Genomic DNA, 16286 nt, shown 5'->3' with positions numbered 1-16286 from the left:
CGACCCCCCTCCCACCCTCAGCTCCAAGCACCTGTTTCAAGTTGACCAGCACCTCCCACTCAAGGGCACATGTAAGGAAGAGGCAACAAGAATTTTAAATTCTGAAATTAGTCTACAAAGCAAGCAAGAAACCTTCTATGAACTAGAGGTCACAAGGATCACCCCTGTGAGCTCCCCTATGAGACTCCCCTTCATTCTCAGAGAAGAAAACTGTGACGTCAGGTGGGGTGATATCACACGACAAAACCTTGACTAGCTGGTACCTTCTTGGGTTTACCTGCAGCCTGTACATGCGCAGTTGTTCCCATCAGAGAAGTTGGCGCCTCAAAGAGTTGACCTTGTAGCCTGGGTTCTTTCAGCTTGCTCTTTGTCACCGTCACCGAGGGCAGCTCTGATTTAAGGACATGCAAATCAGTCCCGGGGGGTTGGGATGAGGCTTGGAGGCACCTCAGCGAGCAGCCTGCAGGCGGTCGGGACACCCCAGCGTCTGGGGCCCCTTGATAAATGGCTCCGGAGGTCGCCTTCCACAGATCGCACGGAAGGGTCTCTGTTTCCAAGCCCCAAACCATGACCAAGTCCATCACCAACTCGGCCCGGGGTGTCGGGGGCCCCGCCTCGGCCTGGCGTGGAGCGCGGGCGCTGGCCGGCGCGCACCTGGCCCTCCGAGGGGCGGCCGCGGGGGAGCCGCCAGCCTGGCCCCGGGCGCTCGGGCCCGTGCAGCCGCCGCCCTCGGCCTCGCCCTCGCCGCGGGTCGGCGAGGGGCCCGGCCCGGGCTCCCCGTGCGCGCTCCGCACACCTGCGCCCCGCCAGGTTCTTAGGCGGCGCCCGTGCGGCTAGCGGGCAGCCGCGGCGGGACGGAGCCCAGGCCATGGGAGGCACCCAGGAGCTCCGGCAGGACCCGCGGGGTGAGCGCGAGGGGCGGTCGGGGGGCTCTGGCCGCACAGCCGGGGTGTCAGCCGGCGCTGGAGCTTGGGGGGCCGAGGGCCTAGGGTGGGCCGGGGCTAGGGGCGCCCCGCACCGCGCCCTCCGTCCGCCGGGTTCCGATTTTCTCCACCGGGAGGAGAAAACGCAGGACCAGGAGTGCTAGGACCACTCCAGTCTAGGTTCTGACGCCCCTCACCTTTCTTACCTGGGCGCAGTTATTACTGAGATACGTCGCTTTTATTGAGCACCTGCTGTGTACCAGTTTGCTAGGCTACAAGCTCTTCTGAAATGCTGTACGAATCTGGCCCTCCTTCCCCATACCGACACCCAACCGTGCCCCCTCCTGCCAGTCAGGTCTAATGTGTACCCTGGGAAACAATTTGACTAAGCACCTTGGCCCAGGACCATCCATCTTTCTTTACACATCGTTAGAAAGTCATTCCTTAAGAATCTCATGCAATTTTCATTAAAATAACAATACCGCTTAGTCACTGGTTAGCATCCATTTAAAAAGATTCCAATTTCCTTGGAAATGATAAAGCAGCTCCTTGAGCTGAGCATTCTGGGGTGGTGAATAAGTGGGGAGGTGAACTGGAGAGGGTTTGATGAGCCTGGGAAGCAGTCTGGGTAGTGGTTGAGAGTGCTGTGTTGCTTGATAGGGGGTAAATTACTCAACTTTCTAATCCATATTTCTCCATCTGTTAGAATGAGATGATAATAACGACTGCTCAGTGATTGAATGCACACTGTACTAAGCTTTGAGAGGTGCTTAGCACAGTGCCTGGGATATGGTAAGCTCCTGATGAACCAGCCATAGCTCAAAGAAAGAGACAAGCTCGGAGGATGAGTGATAAGGGCCTTTCAGTGCCAGCTGGGCCTCTTGTGTGTAGCTGTACAAGAGGGCCGGCCTGGCCAAGGCCCCTGAGTGAGCCTCCGCTTTGCAGGGAGGCAGGTGGGGATGGACACGGGGGTGAGGAGGGTTGTCAGGGACACAGTGAGCTCTGTGGAAAGTGAGGATGCCCGTGCCTGTTAGCTCCTTTGATGTCCTTGCCTAGCCTTCTGGACACCATCCAATCTGGCCTTGTCCCTACTCTAAGCAAGACTGTCTTTGTCTGCACCAGGACCCTAGATCCGGTCTGAGCAAAATCAGAATCTCAGTCTCTCTCTCTCTTTTCCAAGTCCACCCCCAATCCCAACATTTGTTGCTTAGAAAGGCCTAACCAGACGCCTGTTCCTCAGACTCCCATTTCCAGTGTCTGGGAAAAAAACAGGAACTAGGAGAGAGTGAGTGTTCCCCCAATTAGGATTGCTCACCTACTGTCTATGTACGTATGCAACCCCTCATGGTTGCATATATATACATACATTTTTCAAAGCAATTGGATTATCTAATTTGATCCTCACAATAGCCACGTTAGGAAGGTAAGCCTGGAAGTATTACCCCATTTGATAAGTGGACAAGGTAAAGCTTAAGATCAAACAGGAGACCCGTTGTAGAGCAGAAAGTGGCATATCCTCTTTGTCCAGGCTCTTCCTTCTCCCTGGTGTTAAGGTGAGTGGCTGCTGGCTTTCCACAGGCCAGGAAGGTGGAGGCGAGCCCCTGGCTGCTGGGCTGAAGGAGGAGGAACCATGGCTGAGTTCAGCCCCCGACTCTCAGGATGCCCCGAGTGAGGAACCGCCCCTCTCCTGCGCTGTCTCTGGGGAGAAGCAGCCGTCAGAGGTCCCTGGAGAACTAACAGGGGCTGATGCTGGGAGAGTGTGCCAGCCCCCCGGCTCGGGGGCTGTCCACAAAGACAGAACTCTGGTCCCACCTAGATCCCAGCCCCAGGGGGAGGGTTGCTCCCTCCTGGTGAGAGAGGTGAAGCCAGGGAAGAGGTCCTGCTCTCCAGCCCCCAGTAAGCAGAAAAAGCCTAATGCCATGGGTCTGGCCTCCACGTCATCTCCTGGTGTCACTAACTCAGCCCATGCCACACACAACCCAGTGCCTTGTGGGTCAGGCCGGGGGCCCTGCCATCTGGCCAACCTCCTCAGCACATTGGCCCAGAACAGCCACAACACAGACCAGAAGAAGAGGCCCCCGGAAGTGACCTGCCAAGTTCGGAAAAAGACTCGAACCCTATACCGCTCAGGTAAGTCCCTGAGGGTGAGAGGACACCTAAGAGATCTGGTGTCATCTCTGGGAAAGGTGGGCTGCACAGAGAACATAGCCCCAGGAGACTGGAGTGTGGTTAGTATGTATACCACCTTGTCCGGATTCTTTCTTGACCTGTGGCAGGGCCATGACCTCTGACCCTCAGAGGGGAAGGTTAGGTTGCCTATCAGAAAGTGACATTGGGACCAGGTTCCTTCCCTGCCACAAAGCCCAAAAGAGAGAGGCCCCAGCCCAATGGAGAATTTAGTTACAAGGCTCTGGGAAGGCCCTTGGGTTGGAGACAGTGGTCCCATCCTGAAGGCATTTGTCTTTTTTCTCTGCTGCCGCATCATTGGTGTTCTCATTCGAGTTTTTTCTTCCAGACCAGTTGGAGGAGCTAGAAAGGATCTTCCAAGAAGACCACTACCCAGACAGTGATAAGCGCCGGGAGATCGCCCAGACAGTGGGGGTCACTCCCCAGCGCATCATGGTAATGGGGGCTGGCCAACTGGTTGCAGGGTGGAGGAGAATCCACCACCTGGAACTCTCAAAGAGCAGAGCATGTGCCAACATCCCCGTGAATAGGGGTGAAGTGAGGTCTTGGATCCGGCTGTGTTCTAGCCTGTGTCCGCACAGCTACAGCCTTAGACTATGAGAAGAGGAAAGTACCTGAGAAGCCATCTAGATGAACCTTTTTATAAAACTGATCTGACCGAGAGGCATCTGAAGCAAAGTGGTGGTGACCTCCTGAAGTCATAGAGCTCACTCCGTGACAGTCAGGACCTGACTCTTAGTCTCTGCCCCATTTCTCAAGCTCTTCTTGTCTCTCCCCTGCAGGTGTGGTTCCAGAATCGCCGGGCAAAGTGGCGAAAAGTGGAGAAACTGAATGGGAAGGAGAATAATGACAATCCTGCAGGCCCTGCCCCCACTCCTGCCCGCAGTCAGTTCAGGTAAGAATTTCTCTTCTTCCTGGATCCTCGCCATAGGTAGGAAGTGGGGTCTAACTGGGATCCTGGGGTCTAAGAGAGAACATTGGAAGGCTGGGCATGAAGCCTGGAGTTGTTGGCTAATATTTAGTGAGATTTGGGGTAGATGGGGTCAGGAAGTTGCTGGTGCTTCGGAGGGAGGCAGAGTCTGGGAATAGGGCATCCTTTCCCTGCACTGAGGCTGTGGTCTAAATCCAGGGGCCACTCGAGCTAGAATCTTCATTCTCTTTGCCTCCAGCTCTGCAGCTGAGCTGCCACCTACTGTGCCCATGGACCCAGAGCCTGGTACCTTCCCTCAAGTGCCCCCTCTGGATACTCTCCCAGGTGAGCTGACCATTCTGAGGATTATCTGAGGAATATGGCAGCTAGGAAGACAGCAAAGACAGAGGGTCCTCTCTCGATAGATGTGGGAGTGGGCGAAAGCTTTCTACTGTTTTGGTCCATGGGGGCCTATTCTGGGGGACATGGGCATGGCACTTCTACTATCCAGCAATCCCAAATCTGCCTCCCCATTTTCTTACTCTTACAATGCCTCTTTGACTTCTGTTCCTAGAGCCCCCCTTTCTGCTGACGTCTGACCAAACTTTGGCCCCAAGCCAACTGAGTGAGGGTACTCAGAAGGTGGCAGTGACCCCACCACTCTTCAGCCCTCCACCAGTTCAAAGAGCCAACCTTCCTTTTCCCCTTGGCCCTGTCCACACCCCTCAACTGATGCCTCTGCTGCTGGATACTCCTGGCAGTGACAGCAGCCACAAGAATGGCCCCTGTGGGTCCTGGGGGACAAGGTATAGAACCTAATGGGGGTGGTCACTTGAGTTATCTTGGGAGGGGTATAGAAGGAGAAAAGATAGATGAAGCTTGGGAGGGGAAATGGTTAGCTGAGGAAGCAGGGAGTAGTAAATGCAATGAGGATTCAAAGGATAAGTGGATTTAGGATGGGAAGGATCCAGGCTATCACAGCAATAGAGCAGGAATGAGGGTGAGAAGCTAGGAGCAGGAAGAGGACGAAGAAGAGGCAGCAAGTCTGGGGTCCTGGAGATGGGGAGAGGTGAGGGGAAGGGACTCACCCACTGTGTGGGAGGAATGAGGAGACTACCCCTGAGCCTCATGAAATACTCCTCTGTTCCCCACAGTGTCACGCCACCACCCACCTGCTCATACTTGGAAGAGCTGGAACCCCAGGATTACCAACCAAGCAACCAACCGGGACTGTTCCAGTTCCCCCAGGCGCCACAGCCCCAGTTTCCATACCTGCATCCCTTCCCCTTCCACATGCCCAGTTCACTGACACCTCCACTGCTGGAAGACTCTCTCTTTACGTTGCCTTATGGCTCCAATGGGGGTACAACACAGGGCTACTTCCCAGGCCTGCCATCAGGGCAGATCCTGCTGCAGCCACCTGCTGGGAATATGAGTGAGTTGGGGCTGGAAGAGAAGGTGCCCTTTGTGATTGAGGAAGGTGGGAAGGGACAGAGAGCCTCATTCGCTGGAGGGAAGGCTGAGGCATGGCATGGTGGTGAGTGAATCACTTTTCCTTGCCCCTGGTTGTCTTGACGAAGCTCTCCTTCCTCAAATTTCCTGGAGGCTGCAAAGCAGAGTGAGAATCAGCAAGACAGCTTTGGAGTGAGGAAAACCGAAGGGTGAGGTCCAGCTCAGCGGTTACTAGCTCTCCGGAGTCTGTTTCCTGGACTCTGAAATGGGAATAATATTCCTATATCCTAGAGGGATTTGGTGAGGATTAGAAACAATGTGAATGAAGTACTTGGCACAATGAAGTAGATGGCAGCAATATTAATATTCTGACGGGCCACTCGGATCTCTGCAATTCTGGAAGCAACCATCTTCTTAAGAGTAAATTCCAGTAGACAGGGAAGAAAGAGGTGTCTAGTTGGTTCCTGGTCTCCTTGTTGCCTGTGTGAGAGGGCACTTGGCCTGACCCGTGGTCTACTTTGTGTGACTGTTCCAAAACCACAGGGCCTCGAGTCAGGAGCATGCCTGGTCCTGAAGAGGCACCTGGTGCTAGTATTTCGTGCAGACTTGCATGGGGTCCTAACCTATGTTTCTGTGGGGCAGGGAGGGAGCTCTGTCACAGAACATGTTGAATTGGGGCTGATATCCTTAATCCTGTCTAATCTTTCCTATGCTCTTTGACCGCACAGGTACAGTCCCGTGGAATGACCCCTGCTTGCCAGAACTGCCCTTCCCGGGTCCTTTCTGTCCACCAGCTCTGGGGCACCCCCCGGGAGGCAATGGCTTCTTCCCCGATCTGTTTCCGGCTCCCTGTGCTCAGGCTACGAGCAGGCAGCCTTCTCCAGGTCTCACCCCGCTGCCTGAAGGAACGAGATCAGGAACTGGGCCCTTACCCAGCAAGGCACAAGAGGAACAGGCTGCCGCCTCTGGGGAGCAGCCCTCAGCCCCCAAGGAGGTTCAAGAGGAAGACACGAACAGCCATGCCCCCTAGCTGTGGGGCGGAGGAGAGAAGAGGCTGCTCCATGAGAGAGTGTTGGGGTGCCACTGGGGAGATGGCAGTTGACGTGTTAGGAAAGACAGTGGACTTTGTTACCTGGGGTGAAAGTCGGCTGTTTCCCCCTGTGTAGGCTCATCTTCCTGGACACTGATTGGAGAAGGAAGAGGGCTGGCCCTGCCCTTTTCTTCACACCTCTGTATGGTGGTCCTGAAGACAGAGGATGGCTATATTCTGAATGTTGTTATCAGTTTGTGTTGTTTTTTTTCCTTGCTAGACAAATGAGCCAAAGTGTCCACTGTAAGCAATAAACTAGTGTACTCTTTGGTTTCTCTCTGAATAATGTGTCTTCTCACTCACACAAAGCTCCATTTCCTTCATTGCCTTCCACTCAGCTGACTGGTTGTTGGATGTAGTCCTGGGCGTCCCATGTGAGGTGTCCATTGGGCATGATCATGTGGAGCCTGGCATCCTCCCTGGGCCCATCTCTCCTGCTAGAGGAGGAATTGGGCATCTTGGGCCTTGCCTTCAGTCTTGCCTTTAAACCATATTCCCAAGCTCAGAACTGAACCTGAGCAAATCCGAGCCTGGGCCTCTCTGGAATTTGGCCCTGTAGGGATAGGAGTATAAAAGAAGCCTGAGGATATTTTAAGTCAAGTCTCTAGTGTCTGAACCATGACTTATTTCCTCAAAGCTCTTCTCTGCCGGTTGGGGTAGGAATGAGAAGTAGGAGAACCAAGAGGAAGATGCTCATATATATATATATATATATTTAGCACCCCACGCCTGATGAGCCTACATCACCCAAATAGCTAGGATGGAGGGCTGTCCATCTAAACCATTTCGCTGTGCATTTAGGGGGTATGTGTGTGGGGGTGCCATTGTGGACCTCCAAATGCTATGATTATTGGAAAGAACATTTTTCAAAAATGTTTGTCATAAGCAATTATAAACTTATATCCATCATAACAGTTCTAGGGTCATAACCCCCAAGAACCAAAAAGGAAAAATAATTGGAAATGGAGAATAAACTTCTTAGACAAATACACACGTCCATTTATCTGTGGAGGGTTTTATAGACCAACACTATTTAGTAGCTCAGCTCTAGTACTCTAGCCATCATCTCTCATTGCTACTCAAGGATTGTAATAGCCAGACTTAATTTAGGGATTAGAATATATACATTAAAATATTAAATGTATTATGACCCATAACTGGGTCTTTTAAAGCATACATTTCACATATCTTTTCACCTTCTGTCTCATGATTCCCACAAAATGAGCAGCCTAAAAGGAGACATAGGGGGAAAATGTGGAAGACGATAATTTCAATTACACGCCAGTGTTCCTCTCTGTCACCACAGCATTTTGTTGCTTTCAAAACTCTGTGAGGAGGCTGGATGCTTACTCCTCCAGATCTGAATTGATTCAGATTCCTGCCACTCAGATTATTAGCACCCCGGTATGGAGCAAATGCAACAGTGTAGCCATCTAAAGCCAAGAATTGAAGGGCGATGCACTTGAAGGTCTGTGCTTACATGCAACGCTCAGATAAAAAGTGCTAGACAATCTTATAGTGTATACCAAAAACAAAATGAGTTAATTGAGAATTAAGAATGAATGATAGACCAAACAAAGAGAAAATGGTGCAGACATCTTAGAAGCATAGCATCCTATAGGGGGAAGAAAGCTCACAGGCTAACAAGTGCAAGCTCCTGACAAATGCAGGAGTTGCTGCAGGTGGAGGTGAAGGATCCTTCAGTCTTGATTTTCCAGTGGGGGCTGCAGAGGAGGGGGTGGCTAACCCTTACACAAAAGCCTATAGAATTTCTGAAAGCTTTAATTATTTTAAAGTTCTTCCTTCTACTAGGAGGAAGTCAATATTGTTTAATTGATCTGAGTTTTGCTTTCCGTGTGCTACAAAGAATAAACCTCATATTGTAAAGTCATTCCTCAAAGCCTTGCCCTCGTGTGGCTCCGTCTCCAGGCTCTTTACCACTCTAGAGACCTCTTTTGAAACGAAGATGAGCTTATGGATGTCTCTTGTAGGAGTGGTGCCAGAACTGAAACTTACTTTGAATGCAGTCTGGTCAACTGCCTTGTACCGTGTGACTGTCACCTCCGTCAAATAGGACACCCTCTTCTCTTAATGGGTTTTGAGAGGAATTGGCTTTATTTTTTGCAGCCAGTTCATATTCTTGGCCCAAAACAAACTTATTGTCAGCTATGACCCCTAGATCATTTAATAGAAACTATTTTAAAGACATTATCTCTCATTTTGTATTTGGAGAATTGACATTTTGAATCTAAATATACAAAAATTTATATCACTTGTTCAGTTTCATTTGGTTAATTTTAGCCCATTATTGAGCTTGCTAAATGGTTTGGAGTCCTTATATAACATTCGCCATTTTTTGCAATTTTGTTCTCTCTGCAAAATTTCTTTTTTTTGAGGAAGATTAGCCCTGAGCTAACTGCTGCCAATCCTCCTCTTTTCGCTGAGGAAGACTGGCCCTGAGCTAACATCCATGCCCATCTTCCTCTACTTTATACGTCGGACGCCTACCACGGCATGGCATGCCAAGGGGTGCTATGTCCGCACCGGGGATCCAAACCGGCGAAGCCCGGGCCCCCGAAACAGAACGTGTGCACTTAACCACTGCCCCACCAGGCCGGCCCCCATCTCTCTGCAAGTTTGATCAGTATGTTTTATACATTTTATAGTCAAATAGCTGATAATTAGTAAACAGAATACAAGCATACAACATTTTGGCATCCTTCCTTGAAAATACTCCATTAACGAGCACTTTTTTGAGTAGAGAGTCAAACTAGATAAAAATCCTCCAACAACATTATCATTCAGGGCCATTCTTTGCCATCTCCAGGATTTTGGAAAAGGATTTTGGTTAAAAAAAAACCTTTGCTGTATGACTCACTGAAATAAAAAAATGTTCTCTTTATTGCACTCTAATAATTTCACCTTCTTGTAAACCTAAACGTAATAAATGAGCTTAGCTCGGCATGGCTTATTCTTAGGGAACGCCTATTGTCTTTTATGATAATTTTTAATCCAAATATTCACAAAACATCTTTCAATAATCTCTTCTAGAAATTTGTGAGAATTTTACATTAAATTTATTCTCCTTTCATTTCTACAAATCATGTCTTTGAAAATTACAAAAGTTGCCTCTATTAAATCTTAGAGATCTGTTCTGCTCTGAAAAAAAAAAAGAATTATTTAAATCAGCTATAAGACTCTTGTTTGGGTTTTAAGACCATCGATTTTCGTCCAACCCTTTTCATTCCTAGACTATTTTCCTTTCTGGAGAAGACAGGCTACAATACGAGTCAAGTGCGTCTGCTCTCTCTGTACTGTACGTTGACATTATAACGTCTGCTGACATCATAACGTCTGCCATGAGAAGTACATTTCTCTTTTCCCTGTCCTTTCTGTTCCAAGTTTGGTTCTATTGTCATCACCGCTAGTGTTACTGTTAGTATTGGTCTTTAGCATGTGTTGCAGCGTGAATTTTTTCTGGGCTTCACCCTTTGAGATATTATTCTTGGAAGTCCAAATGTGCCTCCTTTTAACTTTCACACCTTTTCAGCCCTTTTAAAATCTGAGCTTGTAGCCACATTGTTACCTTTTGGACGACTCCTTTCGTTCCTCATTATAATTGGGGTTACATCTGTAGAACTTCACTTTGGATGGTTCCACATCCCTCTGCACCAGCCTCATTTGGAGGATGGGGAGCTTCTCACACATAGCTCTCACTTTTGTTTTGGCTTTGGTTAAAGTGAGGGAGCCAAGTCTCTGCACGCTGGAGAGCCACGGTCAGGCCACTCCTCGGATCTCAGGGCAAGCACATTTCAGCACTCCTCCCACCTCCCCTCTCCCCCTCCCCCCATCCTCTTGATATCATGGCTCTCTCAACAGTGCATTCTCTGGGGTTTGCAGTTGGCAGGGCCAGAATCCTTCCTTGCAAAAATCTATCCCTCCAACTTAAGCTTCCACTATCACAATTTGTCCACTAGATGGCAATCTACCACTACTTTCACTGCGGCCTTAAACTACTCTGTTTACAGTAAGAAAGTTCACGCTAATTCTTTCTCCAAAACGCCCTAGAGCCACTAATATCAGGTTCAAAGATACTAAAGTCATTTGGTTTGTACCTTCATTTGCCAGATAAAGTATAGGATGTCTAGTTAAATTTGAATTGTCAATAAACAACAAATAATTTTTTAGGATAAGTATGCTTTCTGCAATATTTGGGTGTCCTGTATTTTGATTTGCTAAATCTGGCAACCCTAATTGTAGCGCTCTGCTAAGGACACCACATCCATGATGACTTTGTGATTCAGAGAGAGATCATCCAGGAGTTCGCCTCTGTATCTCTACTCAACTTCCTTGCAGTTTAGGCTCCTGAGCAGTCCTGGGTTCATCGCATAAAGCCAGTTCATTCGGTACTCCCCTCCCTCCTGCAATTATAACCCTCCATACAGGCTCCACGCTTGTCTAAAAAAATGCTCTGAAATCTGTTGGATTCGTATTATATTTTCTGTTCCTGTTAGCTAAATTTTTTATATTGGTTATTTATATATTTCTGAGATAGTCCATTAGAATTTATTTTTAAAATGTATATTTTAACATCATTTTCATAAACAGAACACAGGAAAACAGGCTGCAAAAGATAATTTGGCCTTTGTTGATTCCACTCCAAGTCTTAAATGGTCTTGATTAATTAAGAATAAGTCTGACTTCCTGGAAGTGAGGTGTCTCCTTCATTCACCCGGAAGTGGTATTATTTTAGTTCAAGAGATAGTTTAGGAGATTTAGGTTTTTTATGTTTGTGTTTTAGTTTATACTGTTCTTTCAAAAATGCCCCCTCGCTTGAATTTCATAACAAAGTCCTGAGAAATAAAGGCAGACATTCATTCTGCCATTTGGTGGGGATTTACAGGCACCCACCATACTGAGTGCACACAAAGATAAATAAAAAGTCTTTCCAGCTTTCAGGGAACTGACAATCTTGTGGGGGAGTCTGACAGCACAAATGACCAGTTACAACACAGATGGCAATGCTGCGCAGGGCCAGCCGTGAGTACAAAGTGTGACAGAAGTCCAAAACTTGGAGCAGCCATATCTGTGGGGGCTAAGGAAGCTTTGGAGCTTGAGGCATTACTCATGAAGCAAGAGTAGAATTTGGAAAAGCAGAGAAGGCAAGCAAAGGTATTTCAGGAAGAAGGTGGAGTGAATGCGAGTCCACTGACACGGGAAAGATGATGAGGGACAAGTTCAGAGTGGCTGGATATGTATGCAGAAGAGGCCATCGGAGGGACCGTGATGGAAGATGAGGCTGGTTAGGGAAGAGTGGGAAAGGCCTCAAACACAACGCTGAGATGTTTGGGCTATATTCTTCGGGTGATTAGAGAGGCACTGGCATTTTTAACTCATGGGCTTGACTTGACCAGATTTGTATTTTAGAAAGACAAATGGAGATCAGAGGCCTTAAAGAGGAGATGCAGGGAAACGAGACAAGGCTACTGAATTAGTCTAAGTGAGAGACGATGGAGCCCAGAGTACGGTAGTGTAAAGGAAGAAGAGGACCAGATCTGAGAAATATTTAAGAGTCAGAGTTAGTATAATATGAGAGAAAATTAGTTGAAAGGAATTGGAGAGACAGGGGAGAGGACAAAGACTTCAGTAACTAGGAAATGCTGATAACTGAGAAAGGAAGCAATGGAGATGGAGCAAATTTGGGCAAAAGGAGATTATTTTGTTTGTGTATGTTGGGGCCAAAGTTCCTGTGGTTTCTGGGTGGATATGTCTAGGGAGAAGAATATGGAACCAGTGTCTGTGGGAGAGATAAGGACTAAAGGTTGCCATTGGGCCTCTTCAGCATAGAAAACACTAGCGGAGCTCGAGAGACCAAATCAAACTGCTCAGGAAGAGCAGGGAGCATGAAGAAATGTGGTCCTAGGGTGGACTCACAGAAAAACCCACAAAGGAGAGGACAGAAGGGCTGAAGGAAAGGTGGCATTGAGATGGATAACGAACGGCCTGAGTAGAGGAGGAAAGACTTGGAGGAGCTGGATGGGGAAAAAGTGAAAAGCCCAACTGGGTCACTTGGTTTGGAGAGGTGTTTGGACAAATAAGTGTGCAAATTAGATATAAGTATCTCAATTTACAGAGGAGGACACTGAGGTTGAAATGATTTCCTAAGAATGTCTTAATCAAGTCTAGTAGAAGTCTTTTGAGTTTGTTTTATTTTCCACCTCACCAAATGCAGATAAGGAGTCTTGCTTCCTGAATGCTGATATCATTTACAAAACTGAAAGAGCCTTAACAAGTAAAAGGCTATTAACGATAGCCAGTTTGTGTGTTTGTGTGTTTCACAAGACCACGTGAAGACCATTTTAGCTTACTTACCTAACTCAGAAATTGGTCCTCAAAGTATTAATGATGATGATAACCATTTATTTAGCATCTATTGTGTATCTAGCTCTCTAATAGGTAATTTCATTTCACAACAGTCCCATAAGGTGTTATTCATTTGACAAATGAAAATCTGAGAGTCAGAGAGGTGTCTGAGTTTACCCAAATTTGCAAAAGATATAAATTTTGGACAGGATGTAACCCCATGTCAGGAAGTGCCAACTTCAGGAAGCAATGTATTTGGACAGTTTTAGAGGGAGATAATAAGGAAGGTCAGAAGGTGGGGGTGGGTGTCATCAAACAATGGGTGTGATGTAGGCTAGATTTAGAATCAAATCCTTCCAAGACCCCAGGCCTGTGTTTAAATAACTTAAATACTCATACTGTTTCGTTTGATGTAAAAAGAAGTAGGGACATTGTAGTGAGAAGAGGGAAGAGAAAATAGCGGTAAAAGGGAAAGGAAGCTGCATGTTCTAAAACTGAAAGGGGGATTGGAACATATGAGAAGAACAGTCAGAGGGGAATTGAAGTGTGTGGGGGGGCAATGTGAGAAAAGGAGACAGTTGGAGGGGATGGGTGGGAGCTAGATGGCCAGGTGGGGACCAGCTGTGACAAGCCTATTGCCTTGTAGATAACGAAAGGGGGGAAAAAAGACAGAGCCAAATCTGACACTGGTACAGCACCTTCCTCCAGAAAGATTGCAGGTGAAATCTGGGATAAGATAGACCAATGGGGAAGTCATTCTAGTGTCCAGGAATGAGATGTTCAGAATATAATAATGGTAAAGAAACGAGAGAGAAACAATCAACGAGAGCAATGCTAGGAAGATATCAATGGAATTTAATTTTGTGGATCAGGAGGAAAGAATGTCAGACTGACTCCAGGTTTTAGAGCCTAGGCATCTAGGAATACTGTTTACAAAATATGGAAGTCCAGAGGAGTTGGTTTCTGCCTCTGCATTATAGCTTCTGCATCTTCATTTGTAGCTTTCACATTTCTTGTCTTAGTCTCATTACTCTGGTCAAGTTGCCTCAAGAACATTCCTCCTGCCACAGTTTTATTATCTGAGAATGGAATTTCCACCCACAGAGATTCCATGGTCTTTTCTGGTGCACTTTTATCCTGTTGCTGCTTATGGCATTCTTTCCATCTAACTCTATCCAATGTGTCCTCTCCAACTCGGCTCCCTTACCCCAATCCATATTCCTGTAGCCTGCCAGGGATGCAATCTGTTTTTCAGTGTTCCCTTCTGAGTTCCCATCAATAACAAGCATACAATGTTTCCAAGCATTCCAATTTGCCCACTTCTTTATTTCACATTCTTGCTCATTACTGTCATGTGTTGCTTAATGATGGGGAGGGGTCTGAGAAACGTGTCATTGGGCGATTTTGTCGATGTGCGAACATCGTAGAGTGTACTTACACAAACCCAGATTGTGTAGCCTACTATACATCTAGGCCCTATGGTACTAATCTTATGGGACCACCGTCGTGTATACGGTCAGTTGTTGACTGAAACGTCATTATGTGGTGTGTGACTGTATTCCCTGTGTTTGACTTTTCTGTTACTTACTATAATTCTTAATTATTTGAATTGGTGAAATCAGGTATATTTTCATACCCAGTCAACTAAAAAATGTTTCCCAGAACCAACTGAAAGGACTACTATCAAATGTTTAAAAAAAATATTTGATACATTTATTTTCCTTGATTTTCAGCTGGAAAACTCCTCCTCCATCTTTTTTTTCCCTTAATGCCAATATGGTTTATACTTTGAGGAGGAAGCCCAGTATTCCTGCATAAATTCTATCTTCTAGTAAAGATCCTCTTGTACTTCTCTCCCCTAAATCTAAACAGCCACCTCTTTACACACACACGCACCCTTCCCCCCATCTGACTCGCCACTTCTTTAAGGCCCTGATGTGCAATGGCTGCAAAAACCACACCTCATCTTTGTTTCCAGTCTGTTGCCTGGCCAAGCTCAGTTCCATCACCCAAACCTGCTTATTAGCAATTCCACAAGTCTGACCTTCCACTCTCTCAAAAATAATCTGCCTATACATATTCTGTTTGCTCAGTCTTCGCATTTTATGGCAAGCGCCTTAAACCTTTTATGATGAGCACAAACTCAGCAAACCACTTGCATAAATCCTAGAGGCGAACATCAGACTGTTCTAATCTGTGGTTTATAACTGGCTGAGTGACATTAGGCAAATTAACTCCCCTCTCCAGGCTCCATTATGACAAGTGACGGTGTGAGACACAAAGATCTCTAGGCTTCTTTGGACTCCAACAGTCCACCACAAGTTGATCTCAATAAGAAAACACTCTAGGGGCTGGCTCAGTGGCGCATAGGTTAAATTTGCATGTTCCACTTCTCCGAGGCCTGGGTTTCGCTGGTTCGGATCCTGGGTGTGGACATGGCACCGCTTGGCATGCCATACTGTGGTAGGCGTCCCACATATAAAGCAGAGGAAGATGGGCATGGATGTTAGCTCAGGGCCAGGCTTCCTCAGTAAAAAGAGGATTGGCAGTAGTTAGCTCAGGGCTAATCTTCCTCAAAAAAAAAAAAGAAAAAGAAAAATAAAACACTCTAGAACTGGCTGGATGCCTCCCATCCTTCTGTATTTTCATCCCATTGCCTTCTGTATTTTCCTATTCTCCCTAGGACTGTCTGCTTCTGTGATGGCTAACATCTCTCTTGCTGGATTTGTGGACTCTGCTACAGTATCCCATGGTCTATTGCTCTCAACCACCCTTTCCAGAAGAGTCTAAACATTCTCCCTGGTGTTAAGGAGCCCCTTGGTCTGTGAGCAGATTTAGATCCTCCATCTCAGTGCAATCAACTGACCAGCTCCCACTCTGCTTCAGGATTTCCATCTGCATTGTTCAGAGATAATTGCCTCTTTGAAATGCTCAGGTAAACTGCCAGGAAAATATTTATCTGCCCATTGGTGCTCCCAGGGAAGTTTGTGGGCCAGACTCGGGCCCCTCCCTGTAGCAGGCTCTGCCTTCAGGCCCATGACTCATTCCCCAAGCAGCAGGGATCAGTAGTCACTCCCACCCTCACCAGCTCACTCAAGTTTACAGCTCACACCAGCCCAGCTCCTTTCCTCCACACATTCCTTGTTCACAGGCCACCCAGGAAGCATAAACACTCGTCTGTCTAAGGGCGCTCATCCACTCACCTGCCCTCCCTGAGTCTTCTTTGTGCCCATAGCCTTGTTTTTGCAATGCTCCCTGGGAATTCTGCAGACTGAAGGGATGGTTTGCCTTATCTTCTTCCAAGGAAGAGGCTAGAGAAATTTCTCTTCTGTAATTGTCATTTAAAATGGGCAGGTTGAAA

At 47.4% G+C, this 16286-nt stretch overlaps 1 protein-coding gene across 1 annotated transcript; it reads left to right on the top strand.

Annotated features, from left to right (window-relative positions):
- Positions 1 to 868: 868 nt before the first annotated feature.
- NOBOX (NOBOX oogenesis homeobox) lies at positions 869 to 6827 on the top strand. The gene is made up of 8 exons (XM_070517483.1): positions 869 to 990; positions 2452 to 3053; positions 3439 to 3618; positions 3870 to 4005; positions 4280 to 4365; positions 4595 to 4826; positions 5175 to 5455; positions 6201 to 6827. Exons 1-8 carry the CDS (start codon positions 869 to 871, stop codon positions 6500 to 6502), a joined length of 1941 nt encoding a protein of 646 aa, XP_070373584.1. The 3' UTR covers positions 6503 to 6827.
- Positions 6828 to 16286: the final 9459 nt, after the last annotated feature.

This window comes from Equus asinus, chromosome 1 (assembly GCF_041296235.1).
Source record: "Equus asinus isolate D_3611 breed Donkey chromosome 1, EquAss-T2T_v2, whole genome shotgun sequence".
In the NCBI taxonomy this organism is placed as follows: Eukaryota; Metazoa; Chordata; class Mammalia; order Perissodactyla; family Equidae; genus Equus; species Equus asinus.
This window is presented reverse-complemented; position numbering and strand designations above follow the sequence as displayed.

Coding starts and splice junctions, on each gene's coding strand:
- NOBOX (XM_070517483.1), top strand. CDS start 869: ATGGGAGGCACCCAGGAGCTCCGGCAGGACCCGCGGGGTGAGCGCGAG. Junction 3,619..3,869: donor ACTCTCAAAGAGCAGAGCAT/GTGCCAACATCC, acceptor CCATTTCTCAAG/CTCTTCTTGTCTCTCCCCTG. Junction 4,827..5,174: donor TGTGGGTCCTGGGGGACAAG/GTATAGAACCTA, acceptor TGTTCCCCACAG/TGTCACGCCACCACCCACCT.